At 38.2% G+C, this 15,933-nt stretch overlaps 1 protein-coding gene across 2 annotated transcripts; it reads left to right on the forward strand.

Moving 5' to 3' along the window:
- The first annotated feature begins 1,655 nt into the window (after positions 1-1,655).
- On the forward strand, positions 1,656-14,781 carry LOC140493358 (galanin peptides-like). 2 transcript variants are annotated; one of them, XM_072591756.1, is made up of 6 exons: positions 1,656-1,781; positions 2,030-2,110; positions 4,689-4,746; positions 8,375-8,461; positions 8,881-8,958; positions 14,514-14,781. In XM_072591756.1, exons 2-6 carry the CDS (start codon positions 2,030-2,032, stop codon positions 14,570-14,572), a joined length of 363 nt encoding a protein of 120 aa, XP_072447857.1. In that variant the 5' UTR covers positions 1,656-1,781; the 3' UTR covers positions 14,573-14,781. The 2 variants fall into 2 exon arrangements, with proteins under 2 accessions (XP_072447857.1, XP_072447858.1); XM_072591757.1 differs by having other exon boundaries at positions 4,692-4,746.
- The last annotated feature ends 1,152 nt before the right edge of the window (positions 14,782-15,933 follow it).

The following is a 15,933-nucleotide window of genomic DNA, read 5'->3' on the forward strand; positions in this document are numbered from 1 at the left end:
AAAAAGAAGGATTTTGTGCAACCAGGAAACTAAAGATAGTTTAAGTACCGCACAATTTATCTCCAAGAAGTTCCCATGAAGAGCTACAGAGCCACATGCTGTTTCAAGCTGTTTTAAGAATAATGGAGGTCAGGTCACTGGGAGAAATCTTCGGATGCAAAGCTGCATTCTCTGTCTATATTCAGTGTCACGCAATTCTCCCTTTCTGTCCCTTTATTAAAATTGCGCCAGGATATGTATGGTTAAACTGTTGTAGCCGAAGAAGAATATTCCTTCACTCAAGAAAACCTTGCATTTTACTCCTTAATTTTGATCTAATTAATTACACTGTATTCTTTTAAAAATGTTGTGGCTAACCAAGAAGAGAATAAACTGAGAGAAGCAGATCAGCCCTCCTCACCTGACCATAACACAATTGAATTGGATGTAAATGACTTCAAGACATTCTGAGGACATGAACAACTATACCAAAACAAATTCTTACTGTAATATGGATGAATTCTGTACAGCTGTTTTAAGCTTTACATTTTTAATACGACTGGATCCCTAGTGGAAGCTTTGTGGTACAATGGACAGGGTCTCTGCCATTGAGTCAGAGTTCCATTTGATGGTCAAAATCCAGCCAAATAAGTTGTTGTCAACCTCCGAATCTTTCCAATACAAGAGTGGGAGTGATTCCTCCTCAGCCGTGTGGTGGAAAGGAGTTGGAGCTACTGTCATCATTATCTATAACTACAATAAACAACGTGCAGCAAGGTGAACTCCCTGAGTGATCTTCAACACACAAACTCCTACTATGCTGAACTCCAGGATGATTGCACATTCCTTTTTTTCAGAACCTTAAGAGTGAAGTTTCACATCTTCTTCAGTAGTTCCTTTTACCTAAAACTTTCAAAAGTTTTGAGTCCATAAATTTGGTGTCATCTAAATACTACTGCTTTGTAGACCTAATTTACTGTGGACTATGAGCCTGGGTTGTACATGGCCATCATTCAAATTTTAAAATTGCCCAACCCCGCAAACGAATGAAAAGATGTTTCTGAGGCCTGTAAACCTTGATTACAACAGAAATTGTGACCAGTTTAAGATAACGGCCTGTATTTACAACTCTGGAAATAAGTAATGACGTGGAACAACGTGCTTTTATATCCAATTATATCCAAGGGTTAAAAGAATTGAAATCACATATTTTGAGCTGCAATGTCGGTTCACCCGTCATGGGGAAGAGAAAAAAATTTCTGATAATCTAATTCTGAGAAAGGAGAGTTAACATTTTTGTAATATTTAGAAAGTGTACATGTCACGCGCGGCAAATATAAAGTTCTGAAGACGATAGAAAATAATTTTAATACTCGTGGAAACAAAGTGTTTGATTCAAAGTCAGATGTGGTAATTCGTAGCTAACGGATACCAGGCAATTTACGCGTTGGGCAGCCAGCCTTTGGGACAGTGCACTCGTCAAATGTAATTATCTGCTTCGTGTCTATCTGCAGCCAAATTACCTAAAAGTATATTTCATTTAATTGGTGTAATTTTGGATCTAATGGGGGTGACATACAGAGAAAATAGAGCTCGTGACGCTGAAGAAAGATTGATGATCCGATTGGTTTCGTATATAAATACACAGCCCGCTGCAGTCTCTGCAATAACTTCTGCGATGATAGACATTGCTCTCGTCAAGAGACAAAATTGTTATTTCAGCAATACTCGGGGCTTCAACCAATAGAAGCAGTAACATCACATCGTCGAATTTAGAAGAAAACACTCAGAGGAAAAACAGGGTAAGATCACAATAGCTGAAAAATGTGTTGCTGGAAAAGCGCAGCAGGTTAGGCAGCATCCAAGAAGCAGGAGAATCGACGTTTCGGGCATAAGCCCTTTTTCATCTGCAGTCCTCACTTTCTCCTAAGATCACAATAGTCAGACCTATAATTTTCTATTTACGCTGTTGTCTTAAAATGATGTTCTCTTTTTCTCTGGGATATGTCTGTAGAAATTGTGCTGTTTTTTTCTTCCCCCCTGCTTTCAGATGCCGCGATTCGCCAGTGTCCTCTGTCTGTCTCTCGTCTTGTGTGCCGCCGTCTCCCATTCTTTCGGGCTCGTCCTTTCGGTGAGTTCTTTATGAAGTTCCTGCTTTCTTATTTCGGATGCTTCAGGTATCATTTAATTCAACGTTTTTCTGTGTAAGTTCGGACCTAACGCTGCCCATTTAGCGGCATTTCCCTTTTCTACTTAAATGCAGGATTGGCTTTTAAAAATTGTTGAAGAGTGTGCTGCTGGAAAAGCACAGCCTGTCAGGCAACATCCGAGGAGCAGAGAGTCGACTTTTCAGGCATAACGCCCTTCTGCCCCAAAACGTCGCCTCTTCTACTCCTCGGATGCTGCCTGACCGGCTGTGCTTTTCCAGCACCATACTCTTGGACGCTGATCTCCAGTATCTGCAGTCCTCACTCCCTCCTTAAAAATGTAACTGAGTATAATCATACTGACGACAATGTTAATACTGATTGAATACCAGTAAATGCGAAACGAAAGTAGTGTTTTAAACGCATACCAGATGTTATTTTAACACATAAAAAGGGAAAAATACTCAAAATTAGGAAGAACAGGATTACAGTAGGTTGCAGACAGCTGCTTATTAAATAAGAATAAGTTGAAACGTTACTATTCAAAATGTCATACTGCGTATCTATCTATGATTTGGAAACTATACGATAATTATGAAAGTCGGATCTTTGACTTTACCGTGCAATAAGCGTCACTGAAACATGTGCATTTGAGAGAGCGTTCAGGGAATATTCGGAGAAGGTGAAGGCGGAAAGAGAACGAGAGAGGCATGATAGTTCGGTAAGAACTGTTCAGAACAAACCTACCGTGTAGGTTCGATTCTCCTAAAAGGTGATTTTTTTTACTTATCCAAAGGATTTGTGCCGGTGTCAGATAACAATCAAAAGTGTATATCTCAACGCTTTAACTCCACAGACTTTAGCAGCTGCTTGCCCAAAGTGGACAAAAGGTGACAGCGGGCAAATATACGCGGGTGCAGGTAAACAGGAAGACACTATTGGCCTCCGTGAAGAAAAGGTTCTTAAGCAAGATACGTCATAAGCAAGCATTTTTGGGAGGGTCCTGTGAGGGAAGAGATCAACTCCAACCCCAGAACAGAGGTGACCTAAACATTCTCCCAGGCCTGGAAAAGCACCTCTTCTGGCTTGATAAGGAGGATAAAGAAAAGTGGCTTCCTTTAGTCCCAGATCATATTCTCATTGCCTTTTTATATGCCAAGAAAGCTGTGGCAGTTATTCATTCAAGTTAAGGTTAAACAATACAGTTGAGACCTCATTGCAACCAGTTGGCTTTGGACTGGTGTCTTTGCCACCTGCTCAGAAGAGCACATTCAAATCAGAATTTTCACAAAACAGATCAATATATCACCAGGCTATTTTTAACTAACTGTAAGATGTGTGTTTAAAATTGCTCACCAGGTCCTATTGTTTTGGGTCAGTTTTCCCATCAGGACCACTGATGGAATATTGTTATGAGTGCTAGCTATCCTGCAGTTGTTTTGATCATGTTTTTCTTTTATTTTTGCAAATATTATTTTATTCAATGTACATCTACTGCTTTTTATCCAATCAGTCATAAAGTCATAGAGATGTACAGCATGGAAACAGACCCTTCGGTCCAACCAGATATCCCAAACAAACCTGCCAGCACCTGGCCCATATCCCTCCAAACCCTTCCTATTCATATACCCATCCAAATGCCTCTTAAATATTGCAATTGTACCAGCCTCCACCACATCCTCTGGCAGCTCATTCCATACACGTACCACCCTCTGCGTGAAAAAATTGCCCCGCATATCTTTCCCCTCTCACCTTAAACCTATGCCCTCTAGTTCTGGACTCCCCAACCCCAGGGAAAACACTTTGCCTATTTACCCTATCCATGCCCCTCAATTTTGTAAACCTCTATAAGGACACCCCTCAGTCTCTGACACTCCAGGGAAAACAGCCCCAGCCTGTTCAGCCTCTCCCAGTAACTCAAATCCTCCAACCCTGGCAACATCTTTGTAAATCTTTTCTGAACCCTTTCAAGTTTCACAACATCTTTCTGATAGGAAGGAGACCAGAATTGCACGCAATATTCCAACAGTGGCCTAACCAATGTCCTGTACAGCCGCAACATGACCTCCCAACTCCTGTACTCAATACTCTGACCAATAAAGGAAAGCATACCAAACGCCTTCTTCACTATCCTATCTACCTGTGACTCCACTTTCAAGTTGTCAAACCCATGTTTTTACAAATTATGTCAGTTTGAAATTTCCAATGCATCTTGCTGAATATCTCACCAACTATTCTTTTCTTTTATTCAAAGTTGTATTTTGAAATTCTCAGTCCTCAAATTATAAATAAAACATTTTGTATGGCAGTTTTTTTCTTTTATTAGTTGTAAATGAAGACCAGAAAACTATTGATATGTCAATTCACAGAAGATGACATATCATTAAATAAATTGTAGCTTGTTTCTATATTGTTCTATTTTATTCACCATTTTAAATGGGAACTAGTACAATGTAAGCTTTCCTGCTGGTAATAGTTGCTAAATTTTAAAATAACATGGATGTTTTGTTATTCTAGTAGATTGCAGGGTACCGAAAAGGTAATAATAAAATATTTGTGTAGCAGGCAAAGGATAAACGGGGGTGGACATTAAACAGTGCAGGATACCTACTAGGACCACGTGAGTACTCTTTCAGCAAGTGCTAATTAATATTGTACATGTGTAATACATTGAAGATATGTCAATCTTTTATCTCAATTCCGAAGCTGTAATGTTCCCTGTCAATTAAATATCTTAACAGTATTTCAGTTGGTGACATACTGCACTTATCAGCATTGTGGGAATATCTTTTACCATAATGATGGTAGTTCCAGTAAATAGCCCATTATCATCTTTGCCATAAATGTTCGCCTTCCAAGAAATGTCCATATCCTTAATTTTATTTTTTAGGAAACTGTTCTCTGGCTATATCTTAGTGTAATATGTGTGGCATAACAGATTATTGGTGGAATCCTATCTACAGGAAAAAATCTGAACTATCTCAATCATTATCTTTTTTTAAAGACTTTGACCTTTTATGAATTATTTTGTGATAAGTCAGCTCTACAAGTGATCTGCCCTAGTATCTTCCTTAGTTTTATGCACTTTCCATCAGGAAACAGTAATTAATAATCAGTTGTGAATGTGCCAAACATTATTATCTATACGTGACCAAGGTAATTGTTCATACACTTGTCTTAGCTGAAATCAGCTCAGGCTGCATGAAATGTAGGTCTAACTTGGGTGTTTGCTGCACTATAAGATCATACAGTGCAGAAACAGACCCTTCAGCCCAACTTACCCATGTTGATTAGGTTTCCTAAACTGAATTAGTCCCATTTGTCCGCATTTGGCTCGTATCCTTCTAAACCCTCCTATTCATATATCCATTCTCTTAAATGTTGTAATTGTACCAGCCTCCACCACTTCCTCTGGCAGTTCATTCCATACATGCACCACTCTCTGCAGGAAAAAAAATTACTCCTCAGCTCCCTTTAAATCTTTCCCTTTTCATCCTAAACCTATGCCCATGACTTTTGAACTCCCCTACTCTAGGGAAAGGGTCATGGCTATACATCTTATCTTTGCCCCACATGGTTTTATAAAACTCTACAAGGCCTCCTATGCTGTCATTTTTGGCAGTGTATTTACCAATTGAGTTGTTAAAGCAGCTAGATGTTTTTTTACAGGTAAGATACAACAGTGGTTATACTGATGGAATAAGCACTGGCTAAAAAGCCAAGGATAATAAACCACTTTCCTCCAATATAAAAAGATAAAACATTGCAAATGCTGAGCATTCTAAATGAACAGCAGATGTTGGTGGTCATGCAGCATCCATGGAGTGAGAAACAAAGTTAAATATTTGGGTCAAAGCTAGAAAACATTAGAAGTAATGAGCTTCAAACAAGTATTGAGGTGAGGAGGAAGAAAAGAACAGAACCCTAGTTCTTTGGTGGGTGGGAGAGATGAGTAGAGTCATAGCGATGTACAGCACGGAAACCAACCCTTTGGTCCAACTTGTCCATGCTGACCAGATTTCCTCACTTCATCTAATCCCATTTGCCAGCACTTGGCCAATATCCTTTTAAACCCTTCCTATTCATATACCCATTCAGAGTCCTCTTACATGTTGTTGTTGTACTAGCCTCCATCACTTCCTCTGGCAGCTCATTTCATACATGCACCACCCTTTGTGTGAAAAATTTGCCCCTTAGGTCCCTTTTATATCTTTCCCTTCTCACCCTAACCCTATGCCCTCTAGTTCTGAACTCCCCCAAATCAGGGAAAAGACCTTGTCTATTTACCCTATCCATGCCCCTCATGATTTGATAAATCTCTATCAGGTCACCCCTCAGTCTCCAACACTCCAGGAAAAACAGTCCCAGCCTATTCAGCCTTTCCCATTAGCACAAATCATCCAACTCTGGCAACAAGCCTGTAAATCTTTTCTGAACCCTTTCAAGTTTCACAATATCCTTCCAATATGAGGGAGACCAGAAATACACACAATACTCCAAAAAATGGTCTAACCAATGACCTGTACAGCCGCAACATGACCTCCCAACTCTGATACTCAATGCTCTGACCAATACAGAAAAGCATTGTAAACTCCTTCTTCACTATCCTACCTGAGATTCCACTTTCAAGGAACTATGAAGCTGCACTCCAAGGTCTCTTTGTTCAGCAACACTCCCCAGGGCCTTACCATTAAGTGTATAAGTCCTGACCTGATTTGCCTTTCCACCTCACATTTATCTAAACTAAACTCCATCTGCAACTCCTCAGCCCATTGGCCCATCTGATCAAGATCCCATTGTACTCTGTTTTAACCTTCTTCACGTCCACCACACCTCCACTTTTAGTGTCATCTGCAAACTTACAAACTATACATCCTATGTTAACATTCAAACCATTTATATAAAAGATGAAAAGCAGGGGACCCAGCACTGAACCTTGTGGCACACCACTGGTCAATTAAATGACAATATCTCATTGCAGTGCATGTACAAATTCTTTTTGATCTGTTATAGTGATATTTGTTTGACCTAGTAGTTCTCAACAATTCCTGATTTCCTACTGTGAACTTAACACAGCATGTGCAGATATCTCTCATTACAAAATAGTTCCAATTTTTCTATGTTCATAGAATAAATCTAAAATGGATTAAGGAGTGGACAAAATAGCTATGATTCATGTCACTCTTTGGTATCCAGACTACTGCTGGAAATTTTACATTGTTCATTGATGCCAAGGTCAGAAATGTATCGAAGTGTATGACCTATCATTTAAAAAAGCATTTAAATGAGGTTCTGAAATGCTTGAAGAAGTATGTATACTCAAATCCTCTTGGTGAAGGTGGAAATGCCACTTGCCTTCGCCACCTGAAGCACCTGCATGCAAATTTTCAGAGACAAGTGTACAAGGTCATGCAGGTCTCATTGCACCTTGCCCCTTTCCCAACCTATCTCCATTTCAGCTAATAATCTGGCTTTTTTTTTGCTTCCAAAGTGAATGATTTCACATTTATTCCCATTATGCTGCATATGTCATGTATTTGTCCACTCACTTTACTTGTCCAAATCACACTGTAGCATCTTTGTATCTTCCTTATAGTTCACACTCTTACCTGGCTTTGTTGTCTGCGGACATGGAGATGCTGCATTTAATTTCTTCATTTAAATTGTAATGTATGGTATTAATAGCTGCGGTCAAGCACTGATTCCTGCAGTATCTCACTAATCACTGCCTGCCATTTGGAAAAAGACCTGTTTATTATTCCTTTGTTTACTGTCTGCAAACAGTTTTCTATTCATGGCCATACAATACCCTCAAACCCATGCACTTTAACTTTATACAAAGATGCTACAGTGTGATTTGGACAAGTAAAGTGAGTGGACAAATACATGACATATGCAGCATAATGTGAATAAATGTGAAATCATTCACTTTGGAAGCAAACAAAAGCCAGATTATTCGCTGAAATGGTCATAGGTTGGGAAAGGGGCAAGGCGCAATGAGACCTGCATGACCTTGTACACTTGTCTCTATAAAATATGCTAATATGTTGTGTAAGAACCTATCGAAAATGGATAGATATTGAACTATTAAGTTTCATCAAGCAATATGAAATTAAATTTAAACACTAAATTATTCTGAAAAATCATTTGCCATAAACATTACATTTTTGCAATTTAGTTGAACAGTTTTGGTATTGCAGATTAATAAAAGTTCTTAATGTTGTTTTTGGTAACTGTCCTAATCACAGATGCAGTGGACAATCACCGATCCTTAAGTGACAAGAATGGCCTGGCTGGCAAACGTGAACTGCAGCTTGAAGATGAAATTAAGCGTGGTAAGAGAAAGTAGTTAATTAGTTCATCCCTACATTGCAGACCAAAACAAATGCCACAAATTAGTTTTACAATCTGTGAATGTACTTCCTAAATCAGAAGGAACAAATAAACAGATAGATGATCTCTCAATCAAAACAGAATAATATATTCAATTGCAATGAAAAGCATATATGTAGGATGAGTTAGATAGGGCAAAAGTGTCTGACTTTCTGATAATTAAGAATTATAGAAATGGTTGGTGTAACAAATTGATTACATATCAGTTGTCCTTTGTGAACTATTGTTGGGATTTTATTTACACTATCTGATTCATCAATCTAGCTTGGAAATGTTTTATGATAGAATGTTAGCAATCTTTATTGAACAAAAAAAATTTTTCTAGATTAAATATGATAAACCTTAATTTGCAATTTTTCAGGTAACTTGCTACAAAATCTTGCTGATGAAAGTGCTGCTCGCATAGCCATTGAATTTCTTATATACTTGCATCTAAAAGGTAGGACTAATTGATACCGAAAGCAGATTCTATACTAAGTGTAAAAGGAGAATTTGGAACCAAAGGAAGTGAAGTAACATTCTCGTCTGCCATAATCTAATTAAAATGTGAGCGGTATGCTCTCCTCCTTTTATGTTCCTATTTATTTTGCATCAACTGTTCACTGACTCTTTTGGACTCTTCATTTCCAAGCTTGTACTCAATAAACATCATCCATTCATGGAAGTGTGATAAAATAAATGACTGAAAGGTCAGGAAACGTTTCGATTAAATAAAAGATAGTCAAGATTGGCAGATTTGAGATAAATGAATTAATGAATGTTTTAGGTAGCAGTAGCATTAAAGTTTTTTTTGTTAGATTTTGCATATGTAAGATAACTATGGTAATTGTGGATAAAATTAAAATGTGATTTATGTTAAATTAGGAAATTTTGTAATTATCATTGAATTGGACAAAGGCAAGTGAAAGGTATTTGAATAGAAACATGGCCATAGCATAGAATAGTTGGTGACTAAAAAAGGTTAATCTAGTTGATCATGGATATCAGTAGGTGGGATGGGTTTCCAATTGGGTACAAATTGGTTGAAAAAAGTTGAATGTAAAATTTTATATTTGCGATTCGCTACACATAATTAAAATCAAAAACTCCTTTGGGTGATAAACTTTAAACTAGATGCAAAGTAAGTGAAATAAGAACTATAAGATAGTAAGATTGACCAGGTTGGATGTTGATATCTTTAATCAATCTGTTCAGATTTCTTATGATACATATTTAGACCAGGTGGGACAATGAGGCAGGGAGACCAGTTCTGTGCCACAAGAGCCCCAACTTAACCTGGACATAAAATTAGGAATATTTGCATACATGATAACTAATTATACTATAAGGACTTTTCATAACTTCCCTACTGTGTTTGAATTAAACACTGACAACTTTGTCTGGTGAAGTAACTTGACCATTTTGAGCAAAAGTTTTTATTTTAAATTACACTTTCTGTTTTTGAATTATAGTCCTACTAGCCTTCTGTATATATTGAACATTACATGTAATGCGTTTACAAATATCGGATCATTAAATCCAAATGGTCTGAGGCAATCACATCACCTTTGCTTTGACAATTGCAGAAATTACCAAACTTCGGTTTGTTTTTAGACTTTTTTAAAAAATCTGCCAATAAACATGTTACTGTTGATCACACCTGCAGCTAAAATTACACCAAATATCCCACTGTACATTCTTTCTAACTCATTTTTCATGTGACAGCCAATATTCAGGACTTTTTTAAAAAAACAGTTGGTCCACATGATATTTTGGAGGCATGCTGTCAGATCAGCAAAAGAACTGCATTGCAATCATTCACCCACTTTTGATGCATGATGTTGAAATGTGCACTGGATTGGTTTTGAGCTTGTGATTGAATCCATGATAATCCAACAATTTTTTTTTATTCAAAGGTGAATTGTGACTTGATAAGGTTTGCTGAAGTTGAAAGAATATGATGTGCTTCACATTGGAGGTTTGGATAAGAGTGACTTTGAAATGAAAGAATAACATCAAATTAGCATGTAATTCAGATGGATGTGATCGACAATTGAATGCAAGATTTCCAAAATAGCATTGAAACTATTAAATAAATTTACCAAAAGGGTTGGATTCGAGTTGAGTAAAATAAGTAACCGCTGACTCAGAGACTAAAAGATAAGCTTAGTCACACAGAATATACTTCAAAAGCAGATTGATGACAAAGACAAATCTTAAGGGAACAATACCTTGAATGCATGCGTCACTCTCACAGCTGATGATCTGAAGGCACAAATACAGATACCTGGGTATAATCTAATTGCTATTACAGATATATGACTGCATGGTGACCAGAACAAGGAAATGAATGTTGAAGGCTATTTAACATTTTAGGAAGAATGATGAAAAGGAGGTGGAGATGTGCCAGTGATAAGAGATGGGATCACTACGTTAGTAAGGTAGGCTCTCTGATTCGAAGAACAAAGAACTCCTGTTGTTGGGGATCTGAAAGAAAGAAAAAATTGAAAGAAAGAAACAGAGGCTTCCACCAGCGCTTCACCGGAGACTCTCACTGATGATATTACCTAGTATGGTGACGTAAAATCTGAAAACAAGCCTTCAAGCTCAGCTTACATACTTAGAAACAAATTCTCTGTAGAGAGTCCAGGAAGTCAGAAAAGACAGGCAGACAAAGGAATTATCGATAGCAAGCAAGGGAAGAAAACTAGAGAGGTGAAAATGGGTTGGCTTTGCTAAAAAGAACCTGGATGTGGTGTGGGTAACAGGCATGGAAGGAGGTAATCATGCTCTAAAATTGTTAAACTTTTAAGTCCTGAAGGCTCTAAGATTCCCTGTATGAAATCTTTTTGGGTACAGCTAAGACACAGCAGATATTAGTTGAAATTATTTATAGGCATCAAAGGAAATGGTAGTTTGGCGCTTCAATATTTATCATGAGAAGAGAGAAACATGTGGCATGGGCAACATAATTATCAAAGGTGACTTTTGTGTGCACTAAGACTGGGCAAACCAACTGTGCACAAACTACAGAAAATGAATTTCTGGAGTATGAGGAAGGGATTTTCAAAGCAGTATGTTGAGGGCTAGAGGACACACTCTTTTACATCTCAGGTTATGTAAAGGGTTAACTAACAGTGACCACAGCAAAATTTTACATTATGTTTGAAAGTGAATTATTTCACTCTGAAGCAAAGGTATTAAATTTGAATAAAGAAAACTATGAAGGCATGAGGCACAAATTGGCAGAGGTGGATTTGAAAAACACATTAACATGTATGACTGTAATAGCCAATGGTAGTCTTTAAAGAACTATTGTGACTTGTAGCAACTCTGTATCCCTTTGAAGTGCAAAAACTCAAGGTCAGTCATCCGTGGCTAACAAAGGAAATTTGGGATTATATAACATGAAAAGAAAAATAGAGAAAGAGGACTGCAGATGCTAGAGAGTCAGAGTCAATAAGGTGTGGCGCCAGAAAAAGCACAGCAAGTCAGGCAGCATCCGAGGAGCAGAAGAGTTGATGTTTCGGTCAGGACTCTTCATCAGGATTAGGGAGGAGGAAGGGTACTGAGAAATAAATAGGGGTGTGGGGTTGGAGAAACGGTAGGTGGAATGGTGATAGGTGGATGCAGGAAGGTTATTGTGATAGGAGAAAGTGAGGACTGCAGATGCTGGAGATCAGAGCTGAAAATGTGTTGCTGGAAAAGCGCAGCAGGTCAGACAGATTAGATTAGATTACCTACAGTGTGGAAACAGGCCCTTCGGCCCAACAAGTCCACACCGCCCCGCCGAAGCGTAACCCACCCATACCCCTCCATCTACATCTACCCTTTACCTAACACTATGGGCAATTTAGCATGGCCAATTCACCTGACCTGCACATCTTTGGACTGTGGGAGGAAACCGGAGCACCCGGAGGAAACCCACGCAGACACGGGGAGAACGTGCAAACTCCACACAGTCAGTCACCTGAGGCGGGAATTGAACCCGGGTCTCCGGCGCTGTGAGGCAGCAGTGCCACCGTGCCACCCCAATAAATCAATGAAGGTTAATATGGAAAAACAGCAATTATCTGGAAGACTAATGGAATGTTAGCCTGTATTGCAAGAGTATTTGATTATGGGCATAGTGAAGTCTCACTGCAGTTGCATAGGAGCTGGATTCAACTGCACCTGAAGTACTATGCCCAATTTTGGTGTCTTTGTCTCAGGAAAGATAATATTGCTGTGGATTGAGTGTAATAAAGTTTCACCAGACTTGTTCGCAGGATGGCTGGGTTCTTTTGAGGAAAGATTGGCAAACTGTCCTGTATTCCCTAGAGTTTATAAGAATGAGAGGTTATATTTTCGAATCCTACAAAATGTCAAAGGATAGACAGGCTAAATGCAGATAATATGTTTTCCCTTGGTTGAGGTCTAGAAGCAGGGGACACAATTTAAAAATAAGTGGATGCCACTTAAGTCCAGGATGAGAATTTTGTTTTGAACTGTGAACATTTGTAATTCTCCACCAAAGGGCTGTTGAAGCTCAGTCTGAGTATGCCTAAGGAAATGATTGATGTATTTTCTAATTAACAACAGCCTACAGATTTATAGGGATGGGATGGGTAGAAGGCATTGAAGTATTTGATCAGTCATGATCATGGCTGAATGGCAAGGCAGACTCTGTTGAATGCCCTTCTCATGTTGCAGTTCCAATGTTCATTGTACGTTGTACATTGGAGATCTCAGACACTTTTTTTTTCAAAATGCTTGTACTTACAAACACAAACCGTATAAGGATGTAACTTTAAAGACCCAACATTCAAACATTTCCTGTACTTACCAACAACTGCTTTGCATTGTCCGGCATTGTATTACAACTTCTGTACAAAGACTCGCAAAGAGACTCCAGAACAAAATCCATTCGCAACCCAGGGACTAACTATCTCTTGTTTATAAATGATGATGGATTAGACAATTGACTAGTATCAATTATAGTTAATACAATTGGATGTTTTACATCGTGTCCAACATAAATAATTAAGGTACATGATTAGAAATTACGAAATGTAGGAAAGTGAGATGAAAACAATACTGGATGCAAGTTGTGGTGTGATTCAGGCTTGAATTGATTGAGCAAAGTCTAATTAGAAGTGGGGTTGGTAAGTGGCAACCTAAAATTTGTGAAAGACTGAGGATGAATTAATAGGGTTAATACCTTGAAAATATACATTTTTTTCTGGGATTACAGTTATTGTTTTTGCCATCGAATAGTTAGAGTCAATGTTACAAGCTAAATTAGAGATGCTACAATTTTTTTCTTTAGACTTTGTATCATTTAAAAATCTGTTGAATTTTGACAGTAATCTCATCACCACAAGGTGGTCACATGTAAACAGGATGGGTAAGAAGGTGTTTAGCATGCTTGCCCTCATATAGGAGTTGGGACATCATGTTGATATTGTACCAGACATTGGTGAGGCATTTTCTGGATTACCATGACCAGTTCTGGTTGCCCAGCTATGGGAAGGATATAATTAAGCTGGAGAAGGGAGAAGGCTCAGAAAAGGTTTACCAAGATTTTACCAAGGATGAAGGGTTTGAAATGGGATTTAGAATAAGGGGCAACGTTTTTACACAGTGGTTCACGTGTGGAATGAACTTCCAGAGGAAGTGGTGGACGAGGGTACAGTTACAACATTTAAAAGTTTTGATGAGTACATGAATAAGTAATGTTTGGAGGGATATGGACCAAGTGCACATGGGACTAGTTTAATTTAGGATTATGGTTGGTATGGATTGATTGGACCAGAGGGTCTGTTTCTATGCTTATGGCTTAAAATATCTTTTTAAAGATTGGCCTCTGGTCTCTGGCTTTCGTGTGAAATATTTAAAGATAATTATGTTCCCAGAACAATATTACAATTTTACACAATGGAAACTGCAAAAAAGTTTAAGATTGTATTCAACTTTGCTTCACCAATAAATTTTTTCCATGTTATGAATTTGATTGTACTGAACATTTTGTTTCAGAGATTGGGGCCCTTGACAATCTGCCATCACTGTTATCATCTGAAATTCCCCAACCGTAGTTGGAGCAACTCGTCTGGAATGTGAACTATGGAATCAGTGACTGCAGCCCAATCTCTGCAGTGAACAAATCAAATATAACTGATATCAGAAATCTCAATCGACTTCCAGTACCTTTGACTTAGTATTAAGATCAATACTTTGTGAAACTAATTGCATTCCCAAACTGAAAAGGTGAAAACTAATAAAATTAGCAGCTGCAACAACTGTATTTCACAGCTTAGAATTTATTTTCTCAATTAATTTTCCTCTGCAAAACAGCACTAAAGTAACTGAGAGGTCCATAAGTTTCTAACTATTGCTGTTATTCTCTTAGCCCATCAGTATACCTTCAACTACAACAAGAAATGCTAACAGGTCCCTTCATGCCTCAGTAAGAAGGACTTGCTGTAGCAACTAACCTATATTCCCATATTAAATGGGCCTTTCATTACAACAGTTACATAAATTCAAAGGGTTACATGTGGAGTAGCATAATAGAAACATTAGTCAGAGACATGGTACAATCCCTTTATATTGACACATTACCCCTCCAGTGAAAGATTGAATAATCAAATGTCTTTCAGAATAATATTGTGCTTTTAATGTACGGGCAAAATGTACAGTTGATCTCAACACAGTCCTTTTGGTCAATTTTCCCAAGTTTTTGTCTCCTCCCACCTTGTGACCACCCAACAACCAATCACAACAAAATGAACGTTCCTTCAGTTGAGTGAAAAAACATTTCTGAAGACAAGACTAAATTAATGCATTGTTTAATCTTCTAATGTGCTCTTAATTATCTGAAGCTACTAAATCCAATAATTAATAATCTCCATTGCTCTCAGCATAGTGGGTGATTTATGTCTTTTTTTAATTCTTCGCCGCTTCCTAATTTGCCTTACCTATGTAATATTAATATAACATACCCATATAATTGTGGGAAAAGATCTGCTAACCCACAAAAGCAAAATTGGCCAAACTGTACCAAAAAGACCCAGAATTCCCAAGCAGGCTCACAAGCCAAATCAGACAGTCCATGCAGTCAAGAGGACGCATATTAAGCCCGTTAGCAATGACTGAGCACCACAGATATCTCAAAGACCCAAAGGCAGTTTCACAACCCAGCAACACCAATGCCACACAAAGAGCAGGTCAGACAGAGAGGCGCCATGCAAGAACATGCTCTAGAAACAGGACAATGGAATCAGTTCCCCAATTCAGAGGAGACATTATCACCTGTGAAGAGGAATGGAACCATTGATACTGTCAGGATGTTGCATTGTGTGAAGGAACAAGACATTCATCCGATAACTGTTTTCCAATTAGCATCCTCGTAATTAGATTACTCCATTTCCAGATACATTGTTGTTTCCCATTTCTT

This window comes from Chiloscyllium punctatum, chromosome 22 (assembly GCF_047496795.1).
Source record: "Chiloscyllium punctatum isolate Juve2018m chromosome 22, sChiPun1.3, whole genome shotgun sequence".
Taxonomy (NCBI): Eukaryota; Metazoa; Chordata; class Chondrichthyes; order Orectolobiformes; family Hemiscylliidae; genus Chiloscyllium; species Chiloscyllium punctatum.

Bases quoted from the DNA above. Each gene is read 5' to 3' on its own strand.
- LOC140493358 (XM_072591756.1), top strand. From the start codon at position 2,030: ATGCCGCGATTCGCCAGTGTCCTCTGTCTGTCTCTCGTCTTGTGTGCC. The intron at 2,111-4,688 runs GTGAGTTCTTTA...ATATTTGTGTAG, and splicing joins CTTTCGGGCTCGTCCTTTCG to CAGGCAAAGGATAAACGGGG. The intron at 8,462-8,880 runs GTAAGAGAAAGT...GCAATTTTTCAG, and splicing joins TGAAGATGAAATTAAGCGTG to GTAACTTGCTACAAAATCTT.